Source organism: Platichthys flesus, chromosome 9, assembly GCF_949316205.1.
Source record: "Platichthys flesus chromosome 9, fPlaFle2.1, whole genome shotgun sequence".
Taxonomy (NCBI): domain Eukaryota; kingdom Metazoa; phylum Chordata; class Actinopteri; order Pleuronectiformes; family Pleuronectidae; genus Platichthys; species Platichthys flesus.
In genome coordinates, this window is record NC_084953.1 from 22,356,020 (window position 1) to 22,380,061 (window position 24,042).

The 24,042-nt window shown below is 40.7% G+C and overlaps 1 protein-coding gene across 3 annotated transcripts in view; it reads right to left on the reverse strand.

Moving 5' to 3' along the window:
- Positions 1-24,042, reverse strand: part of farp2 (FERM, RhoGEF and pleckstrin domain protein 2) — a 32,499-nt gene that overhangs the window by 8,173 nt on the left and 284 nt on the right. For 2 of the 3 annotated variants that reach the window (XM_062394780.1, XM_062394779.1), the window contains exons 2-16: positions 23,403-23,635; positions 15,471-15,575; positions 14,158-14,200; positions 13,993-14,071; positions 12,557-12,654; positions 12,080-12,194; positions 7,300-7,447; positions 7,100-7,195; positions 6,791-6,954; positions 6,569-6,637; positions 6,375-6,432; positions 5,928-6,228; positions 1,148-1,332; positions 896-985; positions 81-214 (exon numbers count right to left, since the gene is read on the reverse strand). In XM_062394780.1, coding sequence (XP_062250764.1) covers positions 81-214; positions 896-985; positions 1,148-1,332; positions 5,928-6,228; positions 6,375-6,432; positions 6,569-6,637; positions 6,791-6,954; positions 7,100-7,195; positions 7,300-7,447; positions 12,080-12,194; positions 12,557-12,654; positions 13,993-14,071; positions 14,158-14,200; positions 15,471-15,575; positions 23,403-23,603 — 1,886 coding nt within the window. In that variant the 5' untranslated portion in view covers positions 23,604-23,635. The remainder of the gene's footprint in view (positions 1-80; positions 215-895; positions 986-1,147; positions 1,333-5,927; positions 6,229-6,374; positions 6,433-6,568; positions 6,638-6,790; positions 6,955-7,099; positions 7,196-7,299; positions 7,448-12,079; positions 12,195-12,556; positions 12,655-13,992; positions 14,072-14,157; positions 14,201-15,470; positions 15,576-23,402; positions 23,636-24,042) is intronic. The other variant, XM_062394781.1, reaches the window with a different exon arrangement.

Sequence of the window (24,042 nt, forward strand, 5' to 3'; positions counted from 1 at the left end):
GGCGATTATATATTTGTTACTTTAACGTGAGGAGTCTGAATAGATCTGGCCACACATAAAAACAGTGAAGGACCACCTACCAGAGAGCCAGCCTCTGGTCTAACTCCTTGAGGAAGCCTCTGTGGAACTCATAGATTGGGTCGATGTTGGAGAAGAGGAGGGTCATCAGGCCTTCGGGCATGGCGTTTTCTTTGACCACAGCGCTGCGGAACCACTGGATACAGGAACAATATAATCCTTGGTAAATCCAAATAAGAGAATATAATATTTCTATCTATCTATCTGTTTGCCCTAAGAACTCCAGAACCAGTCATCTTATCAGCTTCATACTTGGCATTTGTATTGTTGATGGCCCAGGGAAGTGCATTGTTGAATTTGGTGCGATTTAGACATAAAATATGTTCAATATTAATAATATTTGAATAATCCGGCAGACAGTGTCTTGAACAAATGTGGGGGAGGGGCTTAGCAAGCAGTCTGAAGACAGAGTAGAACTTCTTTTACGAACTTGGATAATATACCAATAGATAAATGACGGCCTTCAAAACTGGCAGATCAGCAATAACATCTGGCCCGCCAGATCATTTTAATAATCTGCTTATTTATTTCACTTGATACTTGGCAATTTTTCTACAAAGTAAAAGCCTAACATTTATTTTGTTGTCGCAATACTTTTTATCTAGCGAATACACAACTTTATTTTAATTAATTACAGACCTTGGTTCAAACATTGTCGCAATTACTTAAACGGAATAGCCGACATGCAGATAATTGCAGATAAACCAGGTAGGATGAACACAGTTTTCTAACCTTACTCTGGACCATAGACTGTTTATAAAAAGCTCTGCACACAACGTCCACGAACACTGCACTAGTTAAAAAATGATCAACTCACCACAGTGATGACCTCGAGGTCTTTGAGGTACGTCCGCTCTGTGGTCAGAATCTCTTTGGCAATGAAGTAGGCCTTGTCGGTAGGATATCGCTAATAGAGACAGAAGTGATCAAATTAAGTGAAGAACTCTCATGAGAAAACTGAACATTTCATCCCGTGAAACATTACAAGGAGGGTCAAGTCTGTGATATCTGCTCTTTTAAATATGGATTGTGAGGCAGGGGGTGGAAAGGTGGCATGTAAGCTGTGTACCTTCCTCCTGCCCTCCTCCTCCTCCTCTAGCCTGGCATTGCTGCCCACCTCGCTCATGATGGGGCTTTGCAGGGGTGACGGGGCCTGGCCCGGCAGGCTGAGGGTGGACATCTGGAAGGAGGGCGACAGGCAGAGGGGATCCTTGGAGTTGAAGGGCGAGAGCTGAGGGCTGTCCACGACGGATTCTATGGAAGCGGGAAAAACAGCTGAAATCAAATTACAGCGTAAAGGCTGGCTAAGTGAAAACAACAAAAAAAAGAATCACAAGGGTTGAATGAGTCTACCAAAAGAGGCCGAACATGAACTTTTGTAATGGGACGAGTTTACGTCAACACTGATGCTTTTCAAAACAAAGTTAAACTAATACAATAGAAAATGTGTAACAACGTTATATACTGGAGCTTTATCTTCTTCTAACCAGTTTCTCCTTAATTATCTAATTTCCTCTGGGAGAAAAAACACTGCACATTTCAACAAAACAAGTGAAATGGTTCATCACACACATTGGCCACAAATGAAAGAGGAAACAGCCGAGTCGACCAAAGCCAAGTAATGGTTCCCACATTTTCCCCCTTCTGCCATTGTTTTCAGAGTTGTCTACCAGAGGGAGAAGTGATTCATCACCAACTTATACGAGCATAGTTCCAGTTGAGAGAACAGGTCCTGCTGCTTTTGTTCTGCCTGAGAGCTTCACTACACAACAAACGAGGAAACAAACAAGTAGATGAAACGCCGGGCTGTCCTCTTTACCAAGTCACAGGTCACCACAGCTGTTCTTCTAATTTTATTAGAGGGAAAAAAGGGAGAGAGGAAAAAAGGAATGGGGAAGGCCGAGAGGAAAAAAAAAAAAGTCAGAGCTCGACCCGGAAATGATTGCTCACGCAAAAGACTTATCAAGAATGCGGCTCGTCTGGAAGGCAAAAAGTTTGTTTATAGTTTATCTGAAGGGCCCCACAGGGGAACGACATTAGAGGAGGAGAGGGCAGACTTCAGGCTCCACTGCAGGAGGACAGGGGTTTTGCTGTGGAATGACTTGGCACAAAGCCTGTCTAAACAGTGAGTGCGTACACACACAGCTGGAATAAGGTTGAAGAATCTTGTGTATGAGTAGATACCAATCCCCAACAGCATAAGAGACTGTAGCCTCAAATATTGAAAGAAAATGATTGTGTTTACCGAATTGTTGCAAGACAATACTGGCTTTTAATTCCGTTACACTACCAAGAACACCACACTAACATGGTTAGGTTCAAATTCTCCGGGACTTGTGAATGCAATTGTTCAGAAAATGAAAAGGTACTGGCTCAAGTGTGCAGCAATAAAACTTTTCAGAGCATAATGCTACTACATGTCACCCCAGCAATTAAAACAATTCAACTATACACAATATTTTCAATCGGGTTTTATATTATATCCCCACAAACCTGAAGGATTCTATAAGAGTGCTATATAAGTATTATGAGTCGTTAGTTCTGGATTATAAGAATCTTTCACATCGCCATTGAAAGAATGTGTCCCACCACAGGGGTCGAAAGAATTACATGAGCATTGCTTGAATGATTTCAGTCTGCATCTCAAAAAGAATCTGACATTCATGGTACCCAAAAGTGATTACTTTATTCTTGAGAGTAAAACATACAAACATTAAGCACAAGTAGTGTATAATTAGTAAATATACAAGTTCAGGATTAAGTGAGGATTACTTGATGCATAAGTGCAGTTAGCATAGCTGGTTATAAAAGTCAGCCCGTCAAGGATTAAATCGTAAACGTTGAGATTTGGCAAGTGTGACATGGCAGACAAGGAACCAAGGCGAAATGTAAAAAGTAGAAAAAACATCAAAACAAACCCTTCATCAGAACTCCACTTGTTATACTTTAAGTGATGTTATTTGTGAAAAAGTGGTGCTCCACACAGAGACAACTGTCCACACTTGTGATTGTAGAGGGATTTCAAAATAATACTTCTGAAAATACATTTCTCTATTTTCATGAGAAAAAATACAAATGGCTTCTCGCCATCCTTCAAAATGACAATGACAACAGGTGACTATTTATCAACAGTCTTCTGACTTATGAAAGAGGAAAGCTAATCGTTAACACGGCTCCTATACCACAGAGGTGGTTGACAGGAAAGTCCTGAACCTATTTAAGTAAACAGGCACCTGAGATAAAAGCATACTGCATGAAAAGAGCAAAGGTAAGTGCTTCAAGGCACTGTGGTGCAAGTGCTGCTGACTAAATAAGACACTGTCACATGGACACGAAAGAGCTAAGTTTGCAGAAACTCATGTGAAATCTTCTTTCAAGCAGATTAAAGTAGGCTCGAAGAAAAGGAAATTAACCATCGGGCTCAGAGGAAATGATATCCGTGAAGAAACAACACACTGCAAATATATCAGATTTCTGTGTTCTACGGTGCAGTCAAATCATTTCAAGTCAGACTTGACAAGACCAGACACCCCTGATCTCTGAAGCCTGGAGGGAGGATAACACTTAGTAAAAAGCTTTTGTGCATGCAAGTATATTACTGATGGCATGTGATCACATGATCGAAAACTACCGTTCCTATATTAATGCTTAAAACGCCCAATATAGAAAAACAATAAGAAAATAAATCAAAGCTAATGTGCAAAAGATCCCCCGTTTCCTTCCAAAAAACAAAACACCACGTTGGCAAATCCTGAGGATAGCCAATGCTAAAACCCTGAAACGTGGCGACGGCCGCACGCCAGAGCAGGCGAAGCACCGATAACCTTTACCACAATAAAAGCCAACAATACCTGCTATTCTGAAAAGGGTCTCCAGGAAAGTCACAAACTCTGATATCACACAGTCTTAATAATTAGCAATCACTAGTGTATCAAACACTAATCGTACATTGTTCATTTATGTTTACCAAGGCCTTACATATGAGTAAGATGATACATTCGTTTTGTAGAAGGTGGTGTTTACAGTCTACTTAATGGCTCATGAGTACATTGCCTACAGTCTTCTACTTAACTAAACATGTAGCTAAATGTTAATTACTGAAATTTTGTTATTTATCCTTCAACTACTACTGACTGAGGATTAGTCTGATGTGAAACTGCTCCATCTATTTCAGCCAGTAGATGTCAGTGAGGCACACAAGTGCATATGGAACATCAGGACCCATGTAATGTTTTGTTTTTACTACAGGTCTGTGAGGATCACTGAACCTGGACAACTATAAGTTAAATTTTTACCCCTGAGATTAGATATCAGATTACAGATATATTAATGATGCACAACAAGTACCTTCTGCGATAAGAGATTTCAAAGCCTGATAATAGTTCAGAATTTGTTTACTGTGAATTAGGCTTGTAAAAATTGACAGCCTGTTTATTGCTCAAAATATGATCAAATGTCTTTCTAAATTCCTTAAGTTATTTTTTTTTTCTTCCAATATTCAAATCATTGTCAGACAATCAAGTCAAATGGTGGATGCTGACTTGAACTGCTATGTATTCAGAAAGCCAATCTAAGATATTCTGACGACAGGTCCTTTTAAATGATGTAAAACATAAAAAATTTGCCATAGTAGAAGCACAAATATTCTGCACTTAAAGGATACACCCCAAATCACCCACTAACCTTTGCTCTGAATAGGAGTGCTCAACAAAAGATGAGTTTTATGAGAAGACAGGAATGATTATAAAAAAAGTATCACGGCAGGTGTAGCAAGGACACCAGGTCAAATCACTGATAGATAAAAACAAGTGCTACTGCAGAAAACTAACAAAGGGAACACGTTTCTTCCTCCACTACCCAGTATAGAATTTTGTTTTCTATGATTGTACAGCCCTCGACTGTGGCCTCAAAAGTGGTGTGGACATGTTACATTTTAATATGAGGGGATGCAGAGGTGTCTGCGAGGCCCAGGGCCTGCAGGTTGTGGCACTGAAGAAGGAAACCCTCTATACCGCTGCTCCCTGTCAGGGGATTACTGTAGAACAGGTTCTGCTCAGGGGGAAGGATGCTGTCAGAGCCCCAGTCAGAGTCTGAATCAGAGCTGCCATTCCCTGAGCCCTCAGTGGCTGTAGGTGGGTAGCTGAGCTGCTCGAGCTGCTCCACCAGGTCAGTGAACTGCAAGGCAGAGCTGCTTTCAGAGCGTATGGAGTACGCTGGGAAGTTGACCATTGAGCTGGCCTCTGACTGGATGTCAGAGCCTGGCAGGCGAAGCGAGGAGGTGTCTGGGCCTCCATAACCAGCTGACATGGACTCACCTGCAGAGCTGAGCCCGAGGTTGTCCAGGGAACTGCACTCTGAGCGGTTATTCACTAAGGAGCTGGTCTCAGAGAGACCAACAATGCTATCAGGGAAGGGATTGGTGCTACCATTCAGATCCTCAATGCCAACACTAAAGATCCTATTATTGCTGAGGTCAGATTCTTCCACAACATGAAACTGATGTACTTTATCAGCAAGACCAAAAGAGTAAGCCTCGGCCCCCCCACCGTAAAAGGAGATTTCAGTGGGATCATCATCTATGAACTCCTCAGTAACATGTAGAGGTGAGCCGGACATTGAGAACATGGGATTCTGTTTCGTGCGCAAAAGCTCTGCCTCGAAAGCTTCAGGTGTAAGAACCCCCTTCCCCCTCTTCCCTCCGCCTCCTCCCAACGAACATCCAGGACCCCTTCTTCCACCAAGCTCATTATCCTCATTGCCATATTTGGAGGCCTTTGATTGGGAAGTACCACTCTCTACACACACAAACGAGGGGCTGCAGTGTACTGCTGCCTGATTGCTAGGGGCACCTTGAAAAGCGTAGTGGGATGGGGAAGCGGCCTTGACAGGTTCTTCCTTCGGTGGGCTGGGGGGTCTGGTGGCTTGCAGAGGGGACTGAAGCTGCTGTGGGTGTGGCTGCTTCTGCTGTTGCTGGTGCTGTTGCTGATGCTGCTGGGAAGGCGATGGAGAATGGCTCAGCGTGGGAAAAGGCTGCGGCAGAGGTTGGAGTTCTGTCCTTGGGAGAACACTTTGGATGTGTGCTGAATGGAAAGACACTGTAGCGGAGGAAGGGGAGCCTGGGGTCCTGAGAGTGTCATTGAATGACAAGCTCTGTAACAACGCAACACAGACAGTACAAGGGGAAAAATGGAGGGAAAGGGAAAGAGTTAAGAAGAGGAGAGTTATTTTAATTTATTAATCAAGTACAATATTTAGAGGGTTTTACAGAAATGAATCATCTTTGTAGCACCACTGACCTGTTTTGGCACATCTGTTGCTAGGGAACGAGCAGACATTCGTATTTTACTGTTCCTCCTGAAGAAAAAAAAGGAAGCATTATGATAAACACAATGTGCAAACATTTCCTAGTACATGCTTTGGAAGAAAAGAAAGACAAACAACCTGTCTTTCCAATGAACAGTGTATGTGCTACATATAAGGGAACACCCACCTCTGGTAAGGAGTTCGCTTTACTCCGTTTTCCTTGACATAGTCCACAAGTTGCATCTGGGTCCTTCCACTGTCGAGAAAGAGTTTTTAATTAAAATAAACAATAATTAATAATGAAACCACTCAAACATTTTTATGTTTCATTGTACAAGAGCCATCATAGTCGCTATAAACAAGCGTCAAATATGACTTATGACTTTGTTATTATGTCAGCATTTAATACCTGTATCTAAAGGATGAGCCTCTCGTGAAGAGTATAGCTTTGGATTTGGGAAGGGGTTGGTCAAACATGCGGAAGAATGAGTGATATTCCACACAAATCTTCCAAAAGATTTTACAATTGTCTCGACTGGCCATCATGAACTCCAGAGTGTCCTGATGAGGCCCCTACGAACAAAGATCAAAACAAAATTGAATGAAAGCACACAGCATGCTGGTCCACCTAGCAGAGACTCTGAGACATAAATAAAACAAAGTGATCCAACACAGTCAATTTGTAAACAAGGACACAAATCTTTTCATTAATACGTACATGGACTTCTGGGTGAAGCTTGATAAGGAACCGTTTTCTTTTGAAGCTTAGTTTACGAATCTTGGACCAATTGAAGGTATTTATCTTTGTGTTGCCCTGGGAGCAAACAATATGTAACAAAGAGAGTAATAAACTTTAGAAACAAGGTTAGGGACTAAAAGTCACGTTAACAAAAGAAAGCTTTAACGACAAACAATTACCTGAAAAACCTGAAGACCCATGTGAGCAACAGCCAGATTGATCTTGGTGCCTTCTCGATCAGCTGCAGGGTGAAAACGGACACCGTACATCTCCAGTTTACGTGCTATCTCCAGGATTTGAAAATCAGATTCAGCTGGAGTCTGGCTCCTGGAGAAGACAAATTTAAATCCCATAAACACTTCTAGCTGGTCTTATAGTACACAAACAGATAATGTACTGGTTTGAATTTGATCCTATGGTCATGTTAAATCTCAGTCTTGGGTTATTGGATCATCAGGGTCCAGTTCGCAGTTGACATGGCTCACAAGATAATACAGATTATAAAATTAGACACTGTCCAACATTGGTTCAGACCAGTTTCAAATAACAGTTTCAAATTTTTTTTTTTAATAATATGGCATGTGGTGTTCCCCAAGGCTTAATCCTGGAGCCTCAGTCATTTAACCTTTTCATAGTTTTACTAGGCTTAATGATACAAAACAATAAAACTACCCATAATATTTTTGTAGTTCACATCCAAATTTACTGAGTTGATCACTAGGTGACTTTACTGCTTTAGATTTAAGGGTAAGCGCAATAAATAAATCAATGAGTGGTGGAGCCTCAATTTTCAGCTCAGCAAAAGGAAAAAACTAAAAATCATCTTCTCAACCCCACAAAAATCAAGTCAAAATATTTTGATTAAGCATACACTCTGAATAGTTTTTTGCAACAACATCAAGTCAATAACAATAACAGTTGTAGATAGAAAACAACATTATCACCAATTATGAAGTCCAAAACTGACCTATAAACATTGGTTCTAATCTATGACCTCACCATGACAAATCATGTATATCCAGAATTCTATTTTTATAATAGTATTTTAAGTCATTGATATATTATGTAGCACAGCTTGAATTGTTGTTTATGAAATGCACTCCATAAAAAATAAAATAAACACATTAACCTTTTCATAGTTCTTAAAGATCCCTTAACGATTATCACATTTTAAGTAATTAATTTATACCTTGTATCATTTTTATGCAATACCAGTACATCTGTCATTTGCCATATGATCCTTGAATAAAACCAGATGGGTTTTTTTTAACCATACATTATGAAGACGAGGTCAACAGCTTGAGTTGAATTAACACTCAACAGGCTGAGGCTTTACAGGTATAAACATGTTATACTGTGCTGGTGTGTGTGTGTATATATATATATATATATAGATATATATATATATATATATACGCACAGCATATTTTAATGATGCACATTGCAATGAATGAGAATTGTGGAGCCAATGGTATGTAACCTACTGGATATTGTGCAATTTTCCTTGTGATTTACTGCACACAATCTGAACAAAGTAAGATTGTATCATGTGCCAAATAGTGTAACCTGAAATCCCTTACAACTATGAGGATTTGAGAAACGTTATCTAAAACTATGTGATTACAACCAAACAGCATGTTAGGAAGACATATCCATCCAATCATCACCACATTCTAATTTTGTTCAGCCGTTAAGCAGTGCAATCTCCTTAGGGCCCTCCCCTTCCCCACTGGCCTTATGGCTAATAGACCAGCCAGAGCAGGGGATTAGGCCAGGGAACTTGCCGATTGTGCTTCCACCCTGGCAACTGAGGGAAGAGATTAGCAAAGGTCTTTAGAGCTGCCTGATACACTGGGTTGAAAAGAGCCCCCGTTGGCCACAGGATAGTACTGTGAATACAAGCAGGCTGGTGGTGGGAAAAGTGCAGAGAAGGGTTTTGTCAGGGTCTAAATTCTGGAATGGGAAAAACCCCTTTTATAGTTTTTCAGCAGGAATATTGTCTTTTTTCAATGACCTGATCATAGTTACCACTTAACATTTGTGTTTGAAGCCACAGGGAAGATGGAAGTGCAGTGTATCCCTGCTTCCAAATGGCAAATGAAAAATGTTGTGGTATAATTTGGAATTTAAGGCTCTCAGAGTTCAATGTGTCATGTAGCATAGATTCCAGAGTTTGCGCAGAGGGCATGCACTGTGCAAGTATAGGCATACATTGCCACCGCACTACAAGTTGAGCTGGGATAAGCTTCCTAACAAAGCCTGAGTGAAGTTAAAAATGACTGAACAAACACCAACAGAAGGCAAAACACAGACACCTTCAGCTTCATAATGCTCCTTGTTAGATTAATTGTTTAAAGTGGATCCTCCTCAATGACTGTATTTTCTTAAAGACACCAATCTGCTAACTATGTCCATCGGAAATCACTTGCCATTGTTTGACTCTCTGCAAAACTAACCAACAAAAGAATATGAAGAATATACACAAGTGAAAGGTAGCCGAATCGTTCTCCACAAAAAGTTAATTATGAGATGAAAAGCAACAGATGGCAAAACATGACATATGTAGTCACCAATTACACAGAGGGCGAGATAGTTAGAAACAACTTTGGAATACTTCAGACCCGAGAAAAAGACTGGCTTGACAGAAAATGGTTCCGCCACTTAGTTCTGCCTAAATTGTATGATTTATGTCTCCAAACTTTGGTGCAACAACCATCAATTAATATCACGTCAAAAAGCACACATTAGGATGTCTTTTGCAAACACTGTAGGGATGTTAAATATGGTCTACTTATTATCATAGACAAAATCCCAGAAGATATCATGGTAGGGCTGCTCGATTAATCGAAATTTAATCGTGATTACGATTATGGGGTCAAACGATCTCCAAACTACTATAATCAAGTTAAAGCAACACGCATGCGCAATTCAGTCCTTCCCCCAAAGCATTCAGCGGCCCAGCTGACTGGCTCTCACTCTCAAGCTGCTGTAAAGTGAAGGAGGGGAGTTGTGTGTGTGGTGAATGGCGGTGAATAAAACAGCACGAGTGGAAAAGCAGGGAGGGCAGCAGCAGACCATGTAGCGGCCGCGCCGCTCACCGCTATTCTCAAGCGCGCTCCCGCCTGGCTGCTCAGATCGGACAGACTGGACCCGCATTTCTCCACACCGGTCAGCCGGTCAGAGAGTGTTAGGGTTGCCATCATTAAGGGTTTGAATAACCGGGCACCGATATCCTGGTTTCACGGAGGAATAAGACACGCAGCCATCCTCTGTGTTTACCGGAACCGGAAGTGATCACAAAAATTAGGCATATACTTGAGACTAAGGGCACATATACTAATAATCGTGATTTTGATATGGTCCAAAAATAATCGTGATTATGATTTTCCATAATCGAGCAGCCCTATATCATGGCATTATTTGTTTGTCAATCGCACACCCTTTACTCCAAACAACATATGACGACTGAAAGAGACATTTTCTAATTCACCCAGCAGCTTTTTGCTTTCTCAGCAATGACCATTTCCAATTTCTCTGCATACCATGTTCACTTCACACCTAAATAGACAGTGAAAATGATCTTTTACCACAGTTTCAATTTCCAGATCTGTGGAATATCACAAACATAAATATTTGAAACTGACACTGACACTTCCTGTACCTATTTCAAGGTAAAAAGCACTATAATTTTTATTGACTGAATCCAGTAATTTGTTTTTAAAGGTTTTTATTGTTATTGCGAGACCAAAAGATACACCGCTTCTTACTGTAGAATCCTGATATTTAGTCGAATACATAGACCTACTCTATTCAAGGACACCAATCATACCAGAAACCTCATATAGCAGCAGGCACAGGCTGCACACGCATCCAGTACGGCATAGGCATAACATCCAGTGAGAGTGAAGAGGTATGTATGCATTTAACAAAAGCAAATGACACCATGAAAACCAAATTTTTACATGTAATCTATGAACCAGTGTATTATTTTACACCTCTCACAAAAACAGTTTTTGCTTCTCGCTAATGTTGTTTCCTTGGTTTTACTGTGATTACACTGATCATTTGTATCCCCAAGACGTCACAGCAGGAGGTTAACTGCACTGAACCACAACTGTGCTTAGGTTTGAGGCCAGACCGTGACAGCCCTGTCCTTAGCCAAGCTGTGACGATGTCACAGTAAACTGGCTTAACATGGTGTCAGGAGTTAGGAATCAATCACAGTTACTCAAGCTAAAGGGTTGTTTTACTACACTTGGTATATTGTTTATATACTTAACTTTAAAGTAAGTAGCTATACTTTTAAGTGTTTTACTTTACTATAATTTAAGAGGCATAGCAAGATTATAGAAAAATAAAGAATATTATGAAATGTGCACAACAGAGTTGAGCATAAGTGTGAAGTCAGCAGCTGAGACAAAAGGCTGCTGCAGCCTGGTCCTCATCTGGGGTTTTCTGTGGTTGGTATGAGACACTGCATCAGAAAATGTAAAGGATAAATATTGTTTTAAGGAGCTAGAAGAGGAGCAGACTTTCAAAATTTGCACGTAATTTAAATGCGAGTAACCCACTAACAAAATGCAATTGACTTATCTTCTATTGACAGTACGTGTTTGTCTTTCTGATTTTTTCTCAGGTACGTAATGTTCGAAGTCACAAATGTAACAATGACTGAGCCGCTCTCTGACCCCAATGCGTTACCAAATTGATGTGTTCACCCTGGAGTTTGGTTTCCATAAAATCATCAGAGACGGAGCTGCAGAGTCTTTTAAACCGAGAGTGAATGCCAATTGAATCCATTAACATTGCAGACAAATTCCAGATGTCAATGAGTTTTTTGACCAATGGTAAAGGGACTTAAGAATGTGATAACAACAAAACAGTCGTTCAGGTAAATGAGCAGCACTGAGAATGCAACATGGAAACAAGGCTACTTATAGACAAGGCGGCACAACTTACAGATGCCTGCGGTGGAGCTCCATGATCCTCTCTTGCACCCTCTCCTGGTAAGGTAGCATCTTGTTGCTCCTCAGGTAGTCTTCGTCTGCTATGTCGTCATAGTCGCCAATCTCCGCTGTGGAGAAGAGGTTTATTTAGAAAAGTCTATCGATTCTAAATGTGTACACATTGGATTTGATGGGCAATTCAATTCAAAATTCAATGACATTAGAATGTTATATATGTAATAGAGCTGAATTGACCCTTAAATGTTAGGGTTGAATATTTCTCACTAAAATACACTTAAAATGGAATTTGAAGCATTTACCTAATTGTTCTCGTCCAAACCATTTTTACATTACTACAGCTGTTGTAAAAAGATACATTTTCAGATGCAGTCATTACATTAAGAGAGTCATTTTCATCTGCTACAATATATTTGCAAAGTTTCAAACCCAAACTCTTAACATTGTAGTTACAATAACAGCATAAACATACACTGGACGAGGTGAGATGCCAACAGGGCTGCAGTATTTTCTGTACAGATCAACCGGCCCTCCATCAAATCTCTCTTCATCTGCAGGGAGAATAAATACCTACAAAGAAAAATACAGAGTTCAAGCATTTTTGTTCAATGGGAACAAAAAAGAAATCATGCAATGGATCAAATCATGGAACAACTCTTTATAATAACTTGCTAGATCACAAATTTAGATTTATTAAAGGTAGAGTGAGTCATAAATCAATAAACATATCTCCTCATAATATCTCCTCATTGTCAACTAGCTGTCCATTCTCTGTGTGTGTTTCTATACAGTCCAGGCTCTGTAAAAGGGCAACAAATAGGTTTGGGCCAACAATACTATCCCAGCCAATCAACAATAGGGGGCGTCCGTGCATGTGCACAGGACAAGAAAAAGCAGAAGAGAAGAGGGGAAATGGGGGCGTGGGGTAAATCTTGCAGATGCTAATGGATGGTGCCAATATGAGGATAACCAAGGGAAGGAGAGGCAGACGTCTATGGCGTCTAACATTCTATTGCTGTCAGACTATGTTGAGTTGTAAATGGGACTGACTTGAACTGAAGACAAGAGGTGGCGCTAATGTGAGTGCATGGAGGCAACTGCTGCTGATGGCAATGTGGTGGCAGCGGGATAGCGGCATATGCTCCACAAAAAAATGTAATGGTAAAAAAAAGAGTAGAGTAGCAGGTAGCTGCTGCGTGCGCATTAACACAGGCAAAGCTGACAGAACAGTCCACTCCAAACAAGCATATTAAGAATGGGCATAACACTTGCATCTTGATTTATTCAATAGCCAATATCAATCCATTGCCATCCGTTTTCTTCAGACTTGTAACAAATTAAATAATTATCTTAAAAGCAGGGGAGTTGCTTTTAAGTATTTTCTGACATCACACTAGGAGAGGAGCAGTTTTTTCCCACAATTCTCTCAGCAGGATTCTATTTTCTCTGACTGGATCTGTGCGTACAGATCCAGTTCCGGTTTTACTTTAAAACATTTTTTTTTTTCCCATTGTAAAGTTGCTTCCAAAAGGTTGTTATGTACAGAGATATACAGCCCCCAGAATCTCTGCATAATTCTATCAAAGTAACTGATAACTTAAATCCCTGTACTTGACCTAAAACATGAGAACACGCAAGTCCGATGTTACTCAAGGTCAATTTTACAAATGTGAATGCTGCGTTGACATTTTTGTGTGATATCTTGAAGTTTTTTGTTAAAGCAAAATAAATACACAAATTGACACATGCATTGGCTTTTCACTGGGTGCAGCTAAACATAAAAAAATGTAGGAGGACAAATACTGGAATGCCCTGAAGCCAAAATCGTGAGCTTCTGAAGTAAAAAAAGGCCCTTCTGCACATGCAAGAGATAAATGTATTATCCAGTAGGAAATTACAGTCACTGACCTTGTGTACTCCTCCTGCAGCTGACCAGGGTCTGGAGGAAAGAATTTCACTGCCAGTCTAAACAGGGTATTTGCTGGTCCTGAAAAACAAACATGGAAACACATCATCAACACACATGCACATTTCTATTACAGGCAACCTGAGCTAATAATTTATCTCACTTACTTCTGACTTGTTTAAAAACGGGTTTTGTGGGTTCCAGCCAAACCTAAAGGAAAGAAATCATCCAATATTATGAGATGTTTTTACAAAATCTGACAGGTGGTGACAGCTTTATCTTAAATTGCTCTCACAACACACAGTTTGTATATTGTGTCAGCATCTAGATGATAGCAGAGATATGCTGCAATGTTTTGCCACAATCTTGTGGGCAAATGCTGGCTACAAACATTCACTGACTGTCTTATTACAGCTGGGCCTGATTGAGGGAGGAATGTCCCTAATCCAGAATGATATATTGAGAAATTGGTATCAGCTGATATTTACCTCAATTCTTCTATCAGCTCATAGTTACACTTAAGCATGTCAGGGGAAGAAAAGTATAGATATACTTGTCCATCTGTTGCTTATAACAAAACCAATATGTTGGCTTTGATCTGTTTATAGATGAGAAATGTTTTTCATTGTTTCCTATTTATTTAAATGGTTTTCTACACAGGAAATGTGAATGATGCAAAATATACAGCTTAATCAATGCTTAGACAGTTTTGTTCTTTAGAAGGTTTTAAGACAATTTAAGTTAAATAGTTTTTGCTAAGTCCTATTGGTCTGTTTTAGACAGTTTAACTGTGTTCACAGCAGTGCCGTGAATGTATGTAATGACGTGTGAATCTTTATGTTCTATTGTTTATTATTTGCTCATAAGTTTGTTTTAAAAAAAAAAAATCATGATACATTACGAGTGAAAAATACAGACAGAAAGAACGATAAAACAGCCAACTGGTTACTTGGCTACCAGTGTGTTTTTCCTTTGACAAAGATTGTTAGCCTTGGAAGTTATAGCAAAGACGAGCAATGATACCGTTAAAGCTGATAATTCAAGTAAACACGTCAACAAAATGACTTTCATATCTCTTCTCCATTGCTTTACCAAAAGTTGAAGGTGGTCTTGAATTCCACTTATGTTTCTGGAAGTATAACATAATGGAAAGTCTGACATATGGGCACATGTGTCAGACGAGTTAAAAATATGCTTAGATTATATAGTGATCAGGTCCAGTGAAAACAACACAACCTCACTGTGTGCGCTGTAGGAAGCCAGTTAGCTAGAAGTAGTGAGGAATGACTCAGAAGTTGGTCCTGTTCCCTGACTTGGGTCTCTCTGTCAGCACGCTGGGACTGTTGACCTTTAAAATGTTTCCTAAATTTGCTTGTCAATACCTAACTGACACATGTAATCAGTTTGCATGTCAGTTCCTGGATTTTCAATGTGGCTGTTTCAAACAGGAAACTGAAGACATGCTTCCTGGCGTACATACCCAGTTCATCTGCATGTTCTGATACTCGAGGCCAAAGTAATCACTCTCGATGAGGTTGCCTCTGTGGAAAACCTCAGAAAGAAGCGACTGTCCAAGAGCTTTGGGCTGGAGGAAAAAAAACAAAACAGAAGAGATGGAATCATTATTTTCATCACATTAGCATTAGGATTTCATATGACCAATGATGATAAATCATAGAATATGAATGATGGGAAATAGCTTCCTTTTAACAGAACAAGGCAGCTGACAAAAAACATTGGTGAGTTACAGAAATCAAATCTTTACTCCGGCTACATCCACATTATTGCGTTTTTGTTTGAAATCAAATCAACTCTGAGGGGCCGCCGTCCACACTACTCAAAGTTTTTGAGCCGCTGAAACGGTGAAGTTTGGAACGGTTCTGGCCCTACTCTAGTTTGAAAAGTCCAAGTCTGGACGGGTTGAAATAAATATGACGTAGACACTCACAACCGCTTGCTGGTAGGGTCTTTTATGTCACGGCATAGCCCTCTCTGATTCGTTGTGCTCCTATCATCTGACCAAATTAAGGACGAAAACAACCGGAGGCTCTCAATAGGACATTTGCGTTCACACCTTCACCTCCTCTGGAAAACTGCAGAGGACCTCTGGAGTTCAGGGACAGAATATATTTTGCATCTGTAAATGATCCACTTCATTACGCGTTTTATGGCCACATACCTTTCATCTATCGATTAAAATCGTTTCTTAGACTTTGATGGACAAATAGACAGCAAACACGCATCCTACTGGAAATTCCCTGATATCTTCCTCTGAGAGCAGCATTGTCCCTCACAGGAACTCTAACGATGTTTACCCTCTCAGCGCTCTGGGGTTTGTTTTCACTAAATGAAGAACTAATTACTATGTACTAAGAACACACTGCAATTGAGGTTTGGAATCCCAGCCTGTGACTTTTTGAGAAAATTATAGCCCGAGACATCTGGTTGTAATGTAAAATAGTATTTTTAAAAGCCTTATAAAAAGAACTGCTTTGCATCGGCTAAAGTCAAACACTGCAGCTCAAAAGAGCACCAGGAGATTTACTGTAGTTAGTCTTTTCATTCATTTGATACAATCACATTCTGCATCACAAAAATCTATAAATTGCAGGTGAAACCTACTGACACACCATCCATAAATGTAGGAATCTCCTGTAAAATGCCTTTTTTCCGTGCATTTACAGTGTCTGATTTCAGCTGATCTAAGCCTGGGAACAAAAGCCTGTGTGTTACAAAACTTTGTCTGGGTCGTCTTTAGGCGGATGCCAAACATTCTACTCCTGAGCATCATTAAGTATCTTAGACCAAATGTAAGGCACATTTTGAAGGATTCTGTCTCTGTTTGACTCGTTCAGTGAAAGGCAATTCAACTAGGAGTCAATGTAATCGTATACAAATCTCAAAACTAACGGATACCAATGTCTGATATGCTTGGTAAACAAAGTAATTTGAGTAAAATTAAATCTTCTTTGAGTAAAGGCAACATGTCCATACAAAAACCTCCATTTCTGCTGTTTCCACTTAAAAGTACACAATGTTCACATCCTTAAGGTTTCATTAGGTGTAAATTAATAACAGCATTCAAGATCCTAGAACTGCATAATAGAAATAATCAGGCTGCTCACCCGCTAGGCCTTAGGATTTATATTATGTATATATATCAATTGATACTCTACCAAAACTATAACTAAGAATTAAATTCGACGAGAGTAAAAATAAACTGTTGTATGAATGTCATGAGCAATGTCTCTGTGTTGACTGGTGTGCTGTCAGTGGCCCCTCCTTTGTGTTACTCATTAACCCTGTGCAGGAATGTTAAACAGTATTCAGAGCGCTGTCGTCTCGGGGGAGAGTATAAATCTCCACTTGGATATTTAGCTTTTATCGTCCACAATCTGAGAACGAGGGATGACGGAGATCTAATTTCTCCCTGAATGCTAACTAACAGGACAAGGCACACAACTGAAGATCACTCTTGCATGAAAACACACAAACGTACTTCTCACTGCCGACTGCTGGGTTATCTGCGTGTCCGATCAGTTACTGTAGACACACTGTGGGTGCACAGTTATTAGAGCACTGCAGGGTTATCACCCTAGTAAAATGCGTGGCATCTTTGAGTTCAAGAGCAGAACCATGTGACAAAAGGAAAAGAGCCAAACTTGAATTTAGAGCAACAAAATGACAGACGATCTGCTGAGCACTCACTGTGGTGTTCAGAGATCCAGTAATATAATATCAACCACAACAACATTGTGAAATATGTCAAAATATTTTCTGTATATAGAAGAAACGCCTTTTCCTTAAAGTTTGCCTTTGCTGAAACAATTTGGTACTAAAGCAAACAGCAATTACAGTTCCATCCAATTTAAATGTGAATACATCCAGCTTAGTCATCAGATCACAATTCCTTTCACTCACAATCAAATCTGAATTATTGGGAGTGTGAATATCCTATGAAACCACAAAGCATTCCAAAAAAATACTGTGAAATTAACTGTTTTCCTTTGAAAATATGTGTTTTCAAACTAAAATGATACCTGTACACATGAGCATTTCGAATCCATAACAGTATTAATCCCAAACCTTACTAAGACACCTAAAAACGCAACACGTACTAATGTACACTGGACGTGGACCTGATGCAGCTAATGCTGGTTGTTTTCTTCTGGAGGTGGGTCATGTGATCAAGGCTTGACTAATAAGCAAATACGAAGTTCTGATTGAAAAAACACAATGAGTAAGTGGTTATGCGTGACTACGGAGTAGTGTGGACAACAGACGTATACATAGCAGAGTAAAACTTAGTATGAATGTAGCCTAAATATAGACATTTGGTCACAAGACTGTCTGCCATCAAGACTAAGTTTATTTTGCCATACAGATAAATAAGTGTCACAAAACAGCCCAAATGCCTGTAATGTGACAGTGAGATCGCATTTGTTCACACCCAACTTGTGGTATGAAGCATGGTCTCATCTCTGAGCTCAGATGTTAGGGCAGGTCAGTGGGTCACCCAATCAAGCTACGAAAGCAGCAGGGATTATAACAAACAGATGTTTCTCTGGGAGGAAAATCTTCCTGTGTGTGTGCGCGCGCAGCCCCCTATGTGGGAGGACTGCCTTTCTCATTCACAGAGAATGAAGAATAAAACAGACAAAAACACTTGTGTAACCCAAATATCATCTAGCCCTGTTCAGATTCAATGCTTGGGTGGGTGTATCTTGCATGACAGGTTAAACACGATATATCAAACAGCAGTTGATAGTTCCCAACCTTCAGTGAATGACGGGGAGCTCTAGCAGAACCTCCTACTGACAGCAGGGGTGTGTTGGGGCTTGTATTTGGCACAATGGGACATGCATTGTTTGGGCTTTACCACCAGGAGATTTCCTGCATTTACCATACATGTTAAATCTTGGCAGATCGGTGGCCAATGTCACAAGTTTGTGAGAAGACATTTCAAAGTTCAACAGGTTCTCTGATGACTTTATTATCTAAATGTCGACTTTCAATCTTTGGCAGATGCTGGTTTCTCTTTTCTGGCTTTAGGACACACCTAATGACAGTTGGGCAGGACCTTTGTTGGCAGATAAACACTAGATAGTGGTAATCAGGATCAGGTGCTTTACTGTGCCTTGTGCTCAAGTCACCTGTGTAACCCAGATACTTTACAGCCTCAGCTTGGCTTTCAAAACTTGAGAAAGGTGTGGCGCCTAAGCTTCATCCAAACTAACACTTTTTCATTTAAAAACTAAAGCACACAAATTATATAAAGTCAGTATTTATATAGCACTTTTCTAGTCTTAATGACAATTTAAAAAGGGCTTTACAGTACAGTTTACGCTCACATTCATATAGTGCATCTACGGGCAGTCTGCCCATATGAGAAGGGCTTTGGGGTCCAGTACCTTGCCCAAGGACACTTTGGCATATGGAATAGGGAAGCATAAACCTTCTGGTTGGAGAACGACCAGCTTTATGTCCTGAGCCACAGCCACCCAGACCGCTTTTAATATGACCATTCACATTCATTTGGCAGTGCCAGTGTGACCAGGAAGCATAGGCCCCTGAATTTAGACCCAGCTACTAGGTCTTGGCAGGCTGCGATTTACCACTGTTTGTCGAGTCATGAAAGATAACGCCCAATCAGGAAGCAAATACTGGTTACTTTGTCAAGGTATCCAAACAAGTGCATAGTTTTTTCCCACCAAGACAAAGCAGCCCTGGAGTTTTCAAACTTCGGCCTCACACAGTAGGGACCACTTTATTCTGGGAGGAAAACTGTTAAAACACCTGAAGTCTGTGTTTGCAGGAATGAAGTGGGGCGAGCAGCTGTGAGCAGTGATGGGGGACATAGAAGGCTCATACGTTTTAGGCGCTCAAAAACTCTGGAGTGGATGGAAGGTGAAAGATTGCAAATGGGATGGGTTTTAGAAATTAAATATTGAAATTAGGACGGCGCTAATTAGTCCAGGAACAACAGAAGATACATATTGTGCAGAACAAGGGATTATTTGAGATCTTAGACAGCTCATTCTCAGCACAGCCATTAGACTGTTGAGCTACTTCAGAGCACAGTGGGATAGTGCGAGTGCTTTGTACAGATGAGAGCTGAGTGCTCAGCTGTAGTGGTTGTACTAAAGAGTTCAAGAGTGCTCCATGTTTGAGCACGCACTTGAAACACATGCCCTGTTCTCCTGTATCTACCACACAGACAATCACATTTCTTTACTGTTCAAAACTACAGTCTACTATCACTTTAGCTAAAAAAACAACATTAAAACTAATTGGTGTAATTTGTTTCTTTTATACTGTTTACATCTCATAAGCATTCATCCCTGTAAGAGCCAGTAGATGACAAAAGCAGGAGTAAAACGAAACGTAAGTAATACTCAAGTTTTATCATCTGACTCTAACAGAGTAAAATGTGATTTCTGCAGCAGGCCACTGGTTGAAATTCCTGGACCAAACTTTTAACAGGGCTTCACTCCTGAGCGTGTCCCTTCCCCCACCACCCTTGCTCAAACATTGCACTGCCATGAGGGCTCCCTCTGAACTGCTCCTTTAACACCAGAGGCTGCCCCCTCTGTCTCCCCCAAACCCAGTTGCTTGTCAACCTTGCTATTTATGTGCTTATTTGCTAACACTAACAGCAAAGCCTGCCCAGATTCCCTCCCACCATTACCCCGGCCCGGACTATACTGCATTTTCACACAGCTAGGTTCCACTTCCCACACTCAGCCCTTTTTTGTGAGTTTTCGAGCTCTAAGTTACGGCCAGCTAAAGGGGTTGGCTGTGCTGGATAAAAGAAGCTTGTGTTTTCCTGCTGTCCAGGCCCAGCCTCCCCGTCCAGAACCCACAAGGCTGAGCTTTCTCCTGTGCTGACGGGTGGGAGGGGCCTATGGATAAGAGCCATGCAAGCAAATGTCTGCTGATGACGACCATGCCGGGTACCTGCAGCAGATGGAGGCCAACACATCAAAGCACATGTGCTTAGGTCTGATTTTCTCTGTAGTAGATCAGGCTTAAGACATTATAAGGGCCATGAATCCATTACTTCCATCACACAATATGTTTGACAAGAAGTAAGATCTATACTGCTTCACAGATTGAGCAAGTGTGAGAAAGACAAGATCAAGTGTGCCTTGCATCTGTTTAAGAGAGAAAAGCATTTTAAAATCACTTTTGACATGTCAGTATTTATGGTTCATTAACCAAAGTACAGCAGGAGTGGTAGGAAATAGCAGGTGATGAGAAATGTACCCAAACCTATACGATATTTAGGCAGCTGAGCAACCAAATGGGCCACAATGAGGGGCGGGAGTTGCTTGACGGCCACAACCATTTAAAAAATTCAACACTGCAATTTTGTATCTATTTTTGCATTCAGTATGCAAGAGGGGAAAATGACCAAACCAGATAACGAAAGGTTACACTGTGTCATTAATTTTGTGATTGTGGTGAAATAGACACAAAACTGATATGATACAGCACACTGGCAGTTCTTTTTAAAGTAAAAAATTTGACCTAGTGGAGCGGATGTACAACTCTGTAGCCATTCTTTATAAAAAGGCATAAATACCCACCCCCCCACCCCACGACTCCTCAGACTGAATGAACAGAAATATTAAGCAATGAGCTGGGCAGTGGTGAACAACGGAGCCTCTGAGAGGACATCTTGTTCTTGGCAAACTGCAGTCTGCTTGACAACAGGATTGCCATTCCAGTTGTGAAGCCATGTATTTCCATCTGCCATCTCCTATCAACACCACGTTCAGAGTTTACTTTCAACTCTCAATGCACAGAATCCAAAATCATCTAAAAACTGGCAAAATAAATGTTTAAAAGTTTCTTTACCTCCAGATGGAGCAGTGCACTAACCCAATTCTGAACAAATTCAAACTTGTGTTTGTCTTATTCTATTAGCTTAAGACTAGCAGACAACATATGGTGCATAAGATTATGAAATGTCTGTCTCAGCAGTGCCCCCACACAATAACAACCGTTATTGTTGTGGCTCCACGCGGATTTAGTGTTGAGTAATAGGAAACATTAACTGCTCAGTGGCGTGGTTGTTCGGTCACTGTGGAGACACTACTTTGATCACTTTGATATGTATTCCCTCCACAGAAAGGAAGGAAACCTGCTCTGATAGTGGCTTCCTTATTGCTTCCTATTTGCCTTCTCGATAACTCCTGCAGCAAGTAAACATGGGGAAGCACTTACACAGTGGAGATCTCAAGATTTGATCAAACCAACTGCTAAACTTTAAGGAGATTAACTTCTCTATGAAGTAATTACATCCACCTCCGAGGTTCTGTTTTCATCTGCGTTTGTTTGCTAGTTAGCAGGATTACACAAAATCTGCTCAACCGATTTCCGTGAAATTTTGTGGGCGGGTCATGTCCCAAGGAAGAACCCATTATATGCATTTGCTCATCCAGATCGGGGGCAGATCCATGACTTAAAATGTCTTAAACATTGTGAGATAGGGCAGTTCTCAACATTTTTCTTGATTTCTTTTTGAGTGAATCATGGATAATGATGGAAAAAAGGGACAGTTGGAGTTTGGCGGAGGTATGCAGTCTGCTGAGTGTCATTATACTCACAACTGGTACATTTATTGGCTACAAACTCACTCATGTTCATTAGTACCTCATGATTTCAACATTTCAGAATACCCATTTAACACAGAAAGTTACCCTCTCACTTAAATACTAATATGATACATATTTTCATTTCCGAACAGACAAATTTCAATACAGGACATCAGTATTAACACTGTGCCGTTGCTTGCTTTTGTTTCTGTAATGATAACAACTAGAAATTCAAATGTGTATTACCTGCCAAGAAAAAAAAGTCACATCCATGGAAATTGTAATTTCTGAGGTAATTATTAAGATGAAACATCCATTAAAGCAAACCTCAGCCCACTGTTATTTGTCCATGTTTGCATGCTCAGTTGAAAACAAGGCACCTTGAAATTCACAGCTTAATAATTCAAACTAAATAACAATGCACAAGGACACAAACTGACACAACAACTGGTTGACCAAATCGTTAATGTGAACATATTAGTGTCTGAAGGCCTGGATGGTCTTATATTGATCACAATTAGGACACAGAAAAGAAAACATGACCGTTGAGCAAAAATCTAAGCCACGATATATTTCAGAAGTGCCCTGGTGAGTTACACTAAGTTGGCAGAATAAGAAGACTTAAGGAGGAGGGGATTTTAGCACCAAAGCCATGTGGCAGCTGTCACGAATCCAAGCCACACGCGAGCAGGGTAGCCAAGGACTGCAAGGGAAGATATCGCCTGCTGTGTATCAAACTTCCGTCTTATCAGCAGAGTTAATCAAAGAGGATTTAAGGCATAATGAGGCTGTGCAGCACTTTGAACACTTACATCTACATCAAAGAAGTCCTGAGACTCGTCCAGGGCCTGCACACGGATCTGTAGTCCTTGCCCATGGCTTTTGCTCCCAGCGACCATGTTGGCACTGAGGCTTTGGCCCGGCTCCAAGGTGCTGATACCGGCGTTGAACTGGGCCCCCAGCCTTGTGCCAGGGGTCTGCAGGGCCCGGTATGAGCCTTCTATGTCCCCCATCACTGCTCACAGCAGCTCGCCCCACTTCATTCCTGCAAACACATGCACAAATACACCATGAAAACAAGTAGGTCCAACGTGATAGAACATTTGTGGCTGGAATGATTCAAATAAACTCATGCTTGATCATGAGTCCCGGCTGGGTGACTTCAGGTGTTTTAACAGTTTTCTTCCCAGAATAAAGTGGTCCCTCCTGTGTGAGGCCGTTTGTGGACATGTGAGGTGCATTCATTAAACACAGAGTCGGCACATCTGGGAGCAAGCGCCTAAATTCACCGGAGCTACAATCTAACAGTTGCGAACTTTAAAACAACGACACGACATTAAAAAAAAGAAACACACAATAAAAATAAATGCGTTGATACGTTGCATGCGGGCCTAAGTGGGTCAGCGGACTTGTGCACCCACCAACATTTAACGCAAGAAAAACACACGCAGC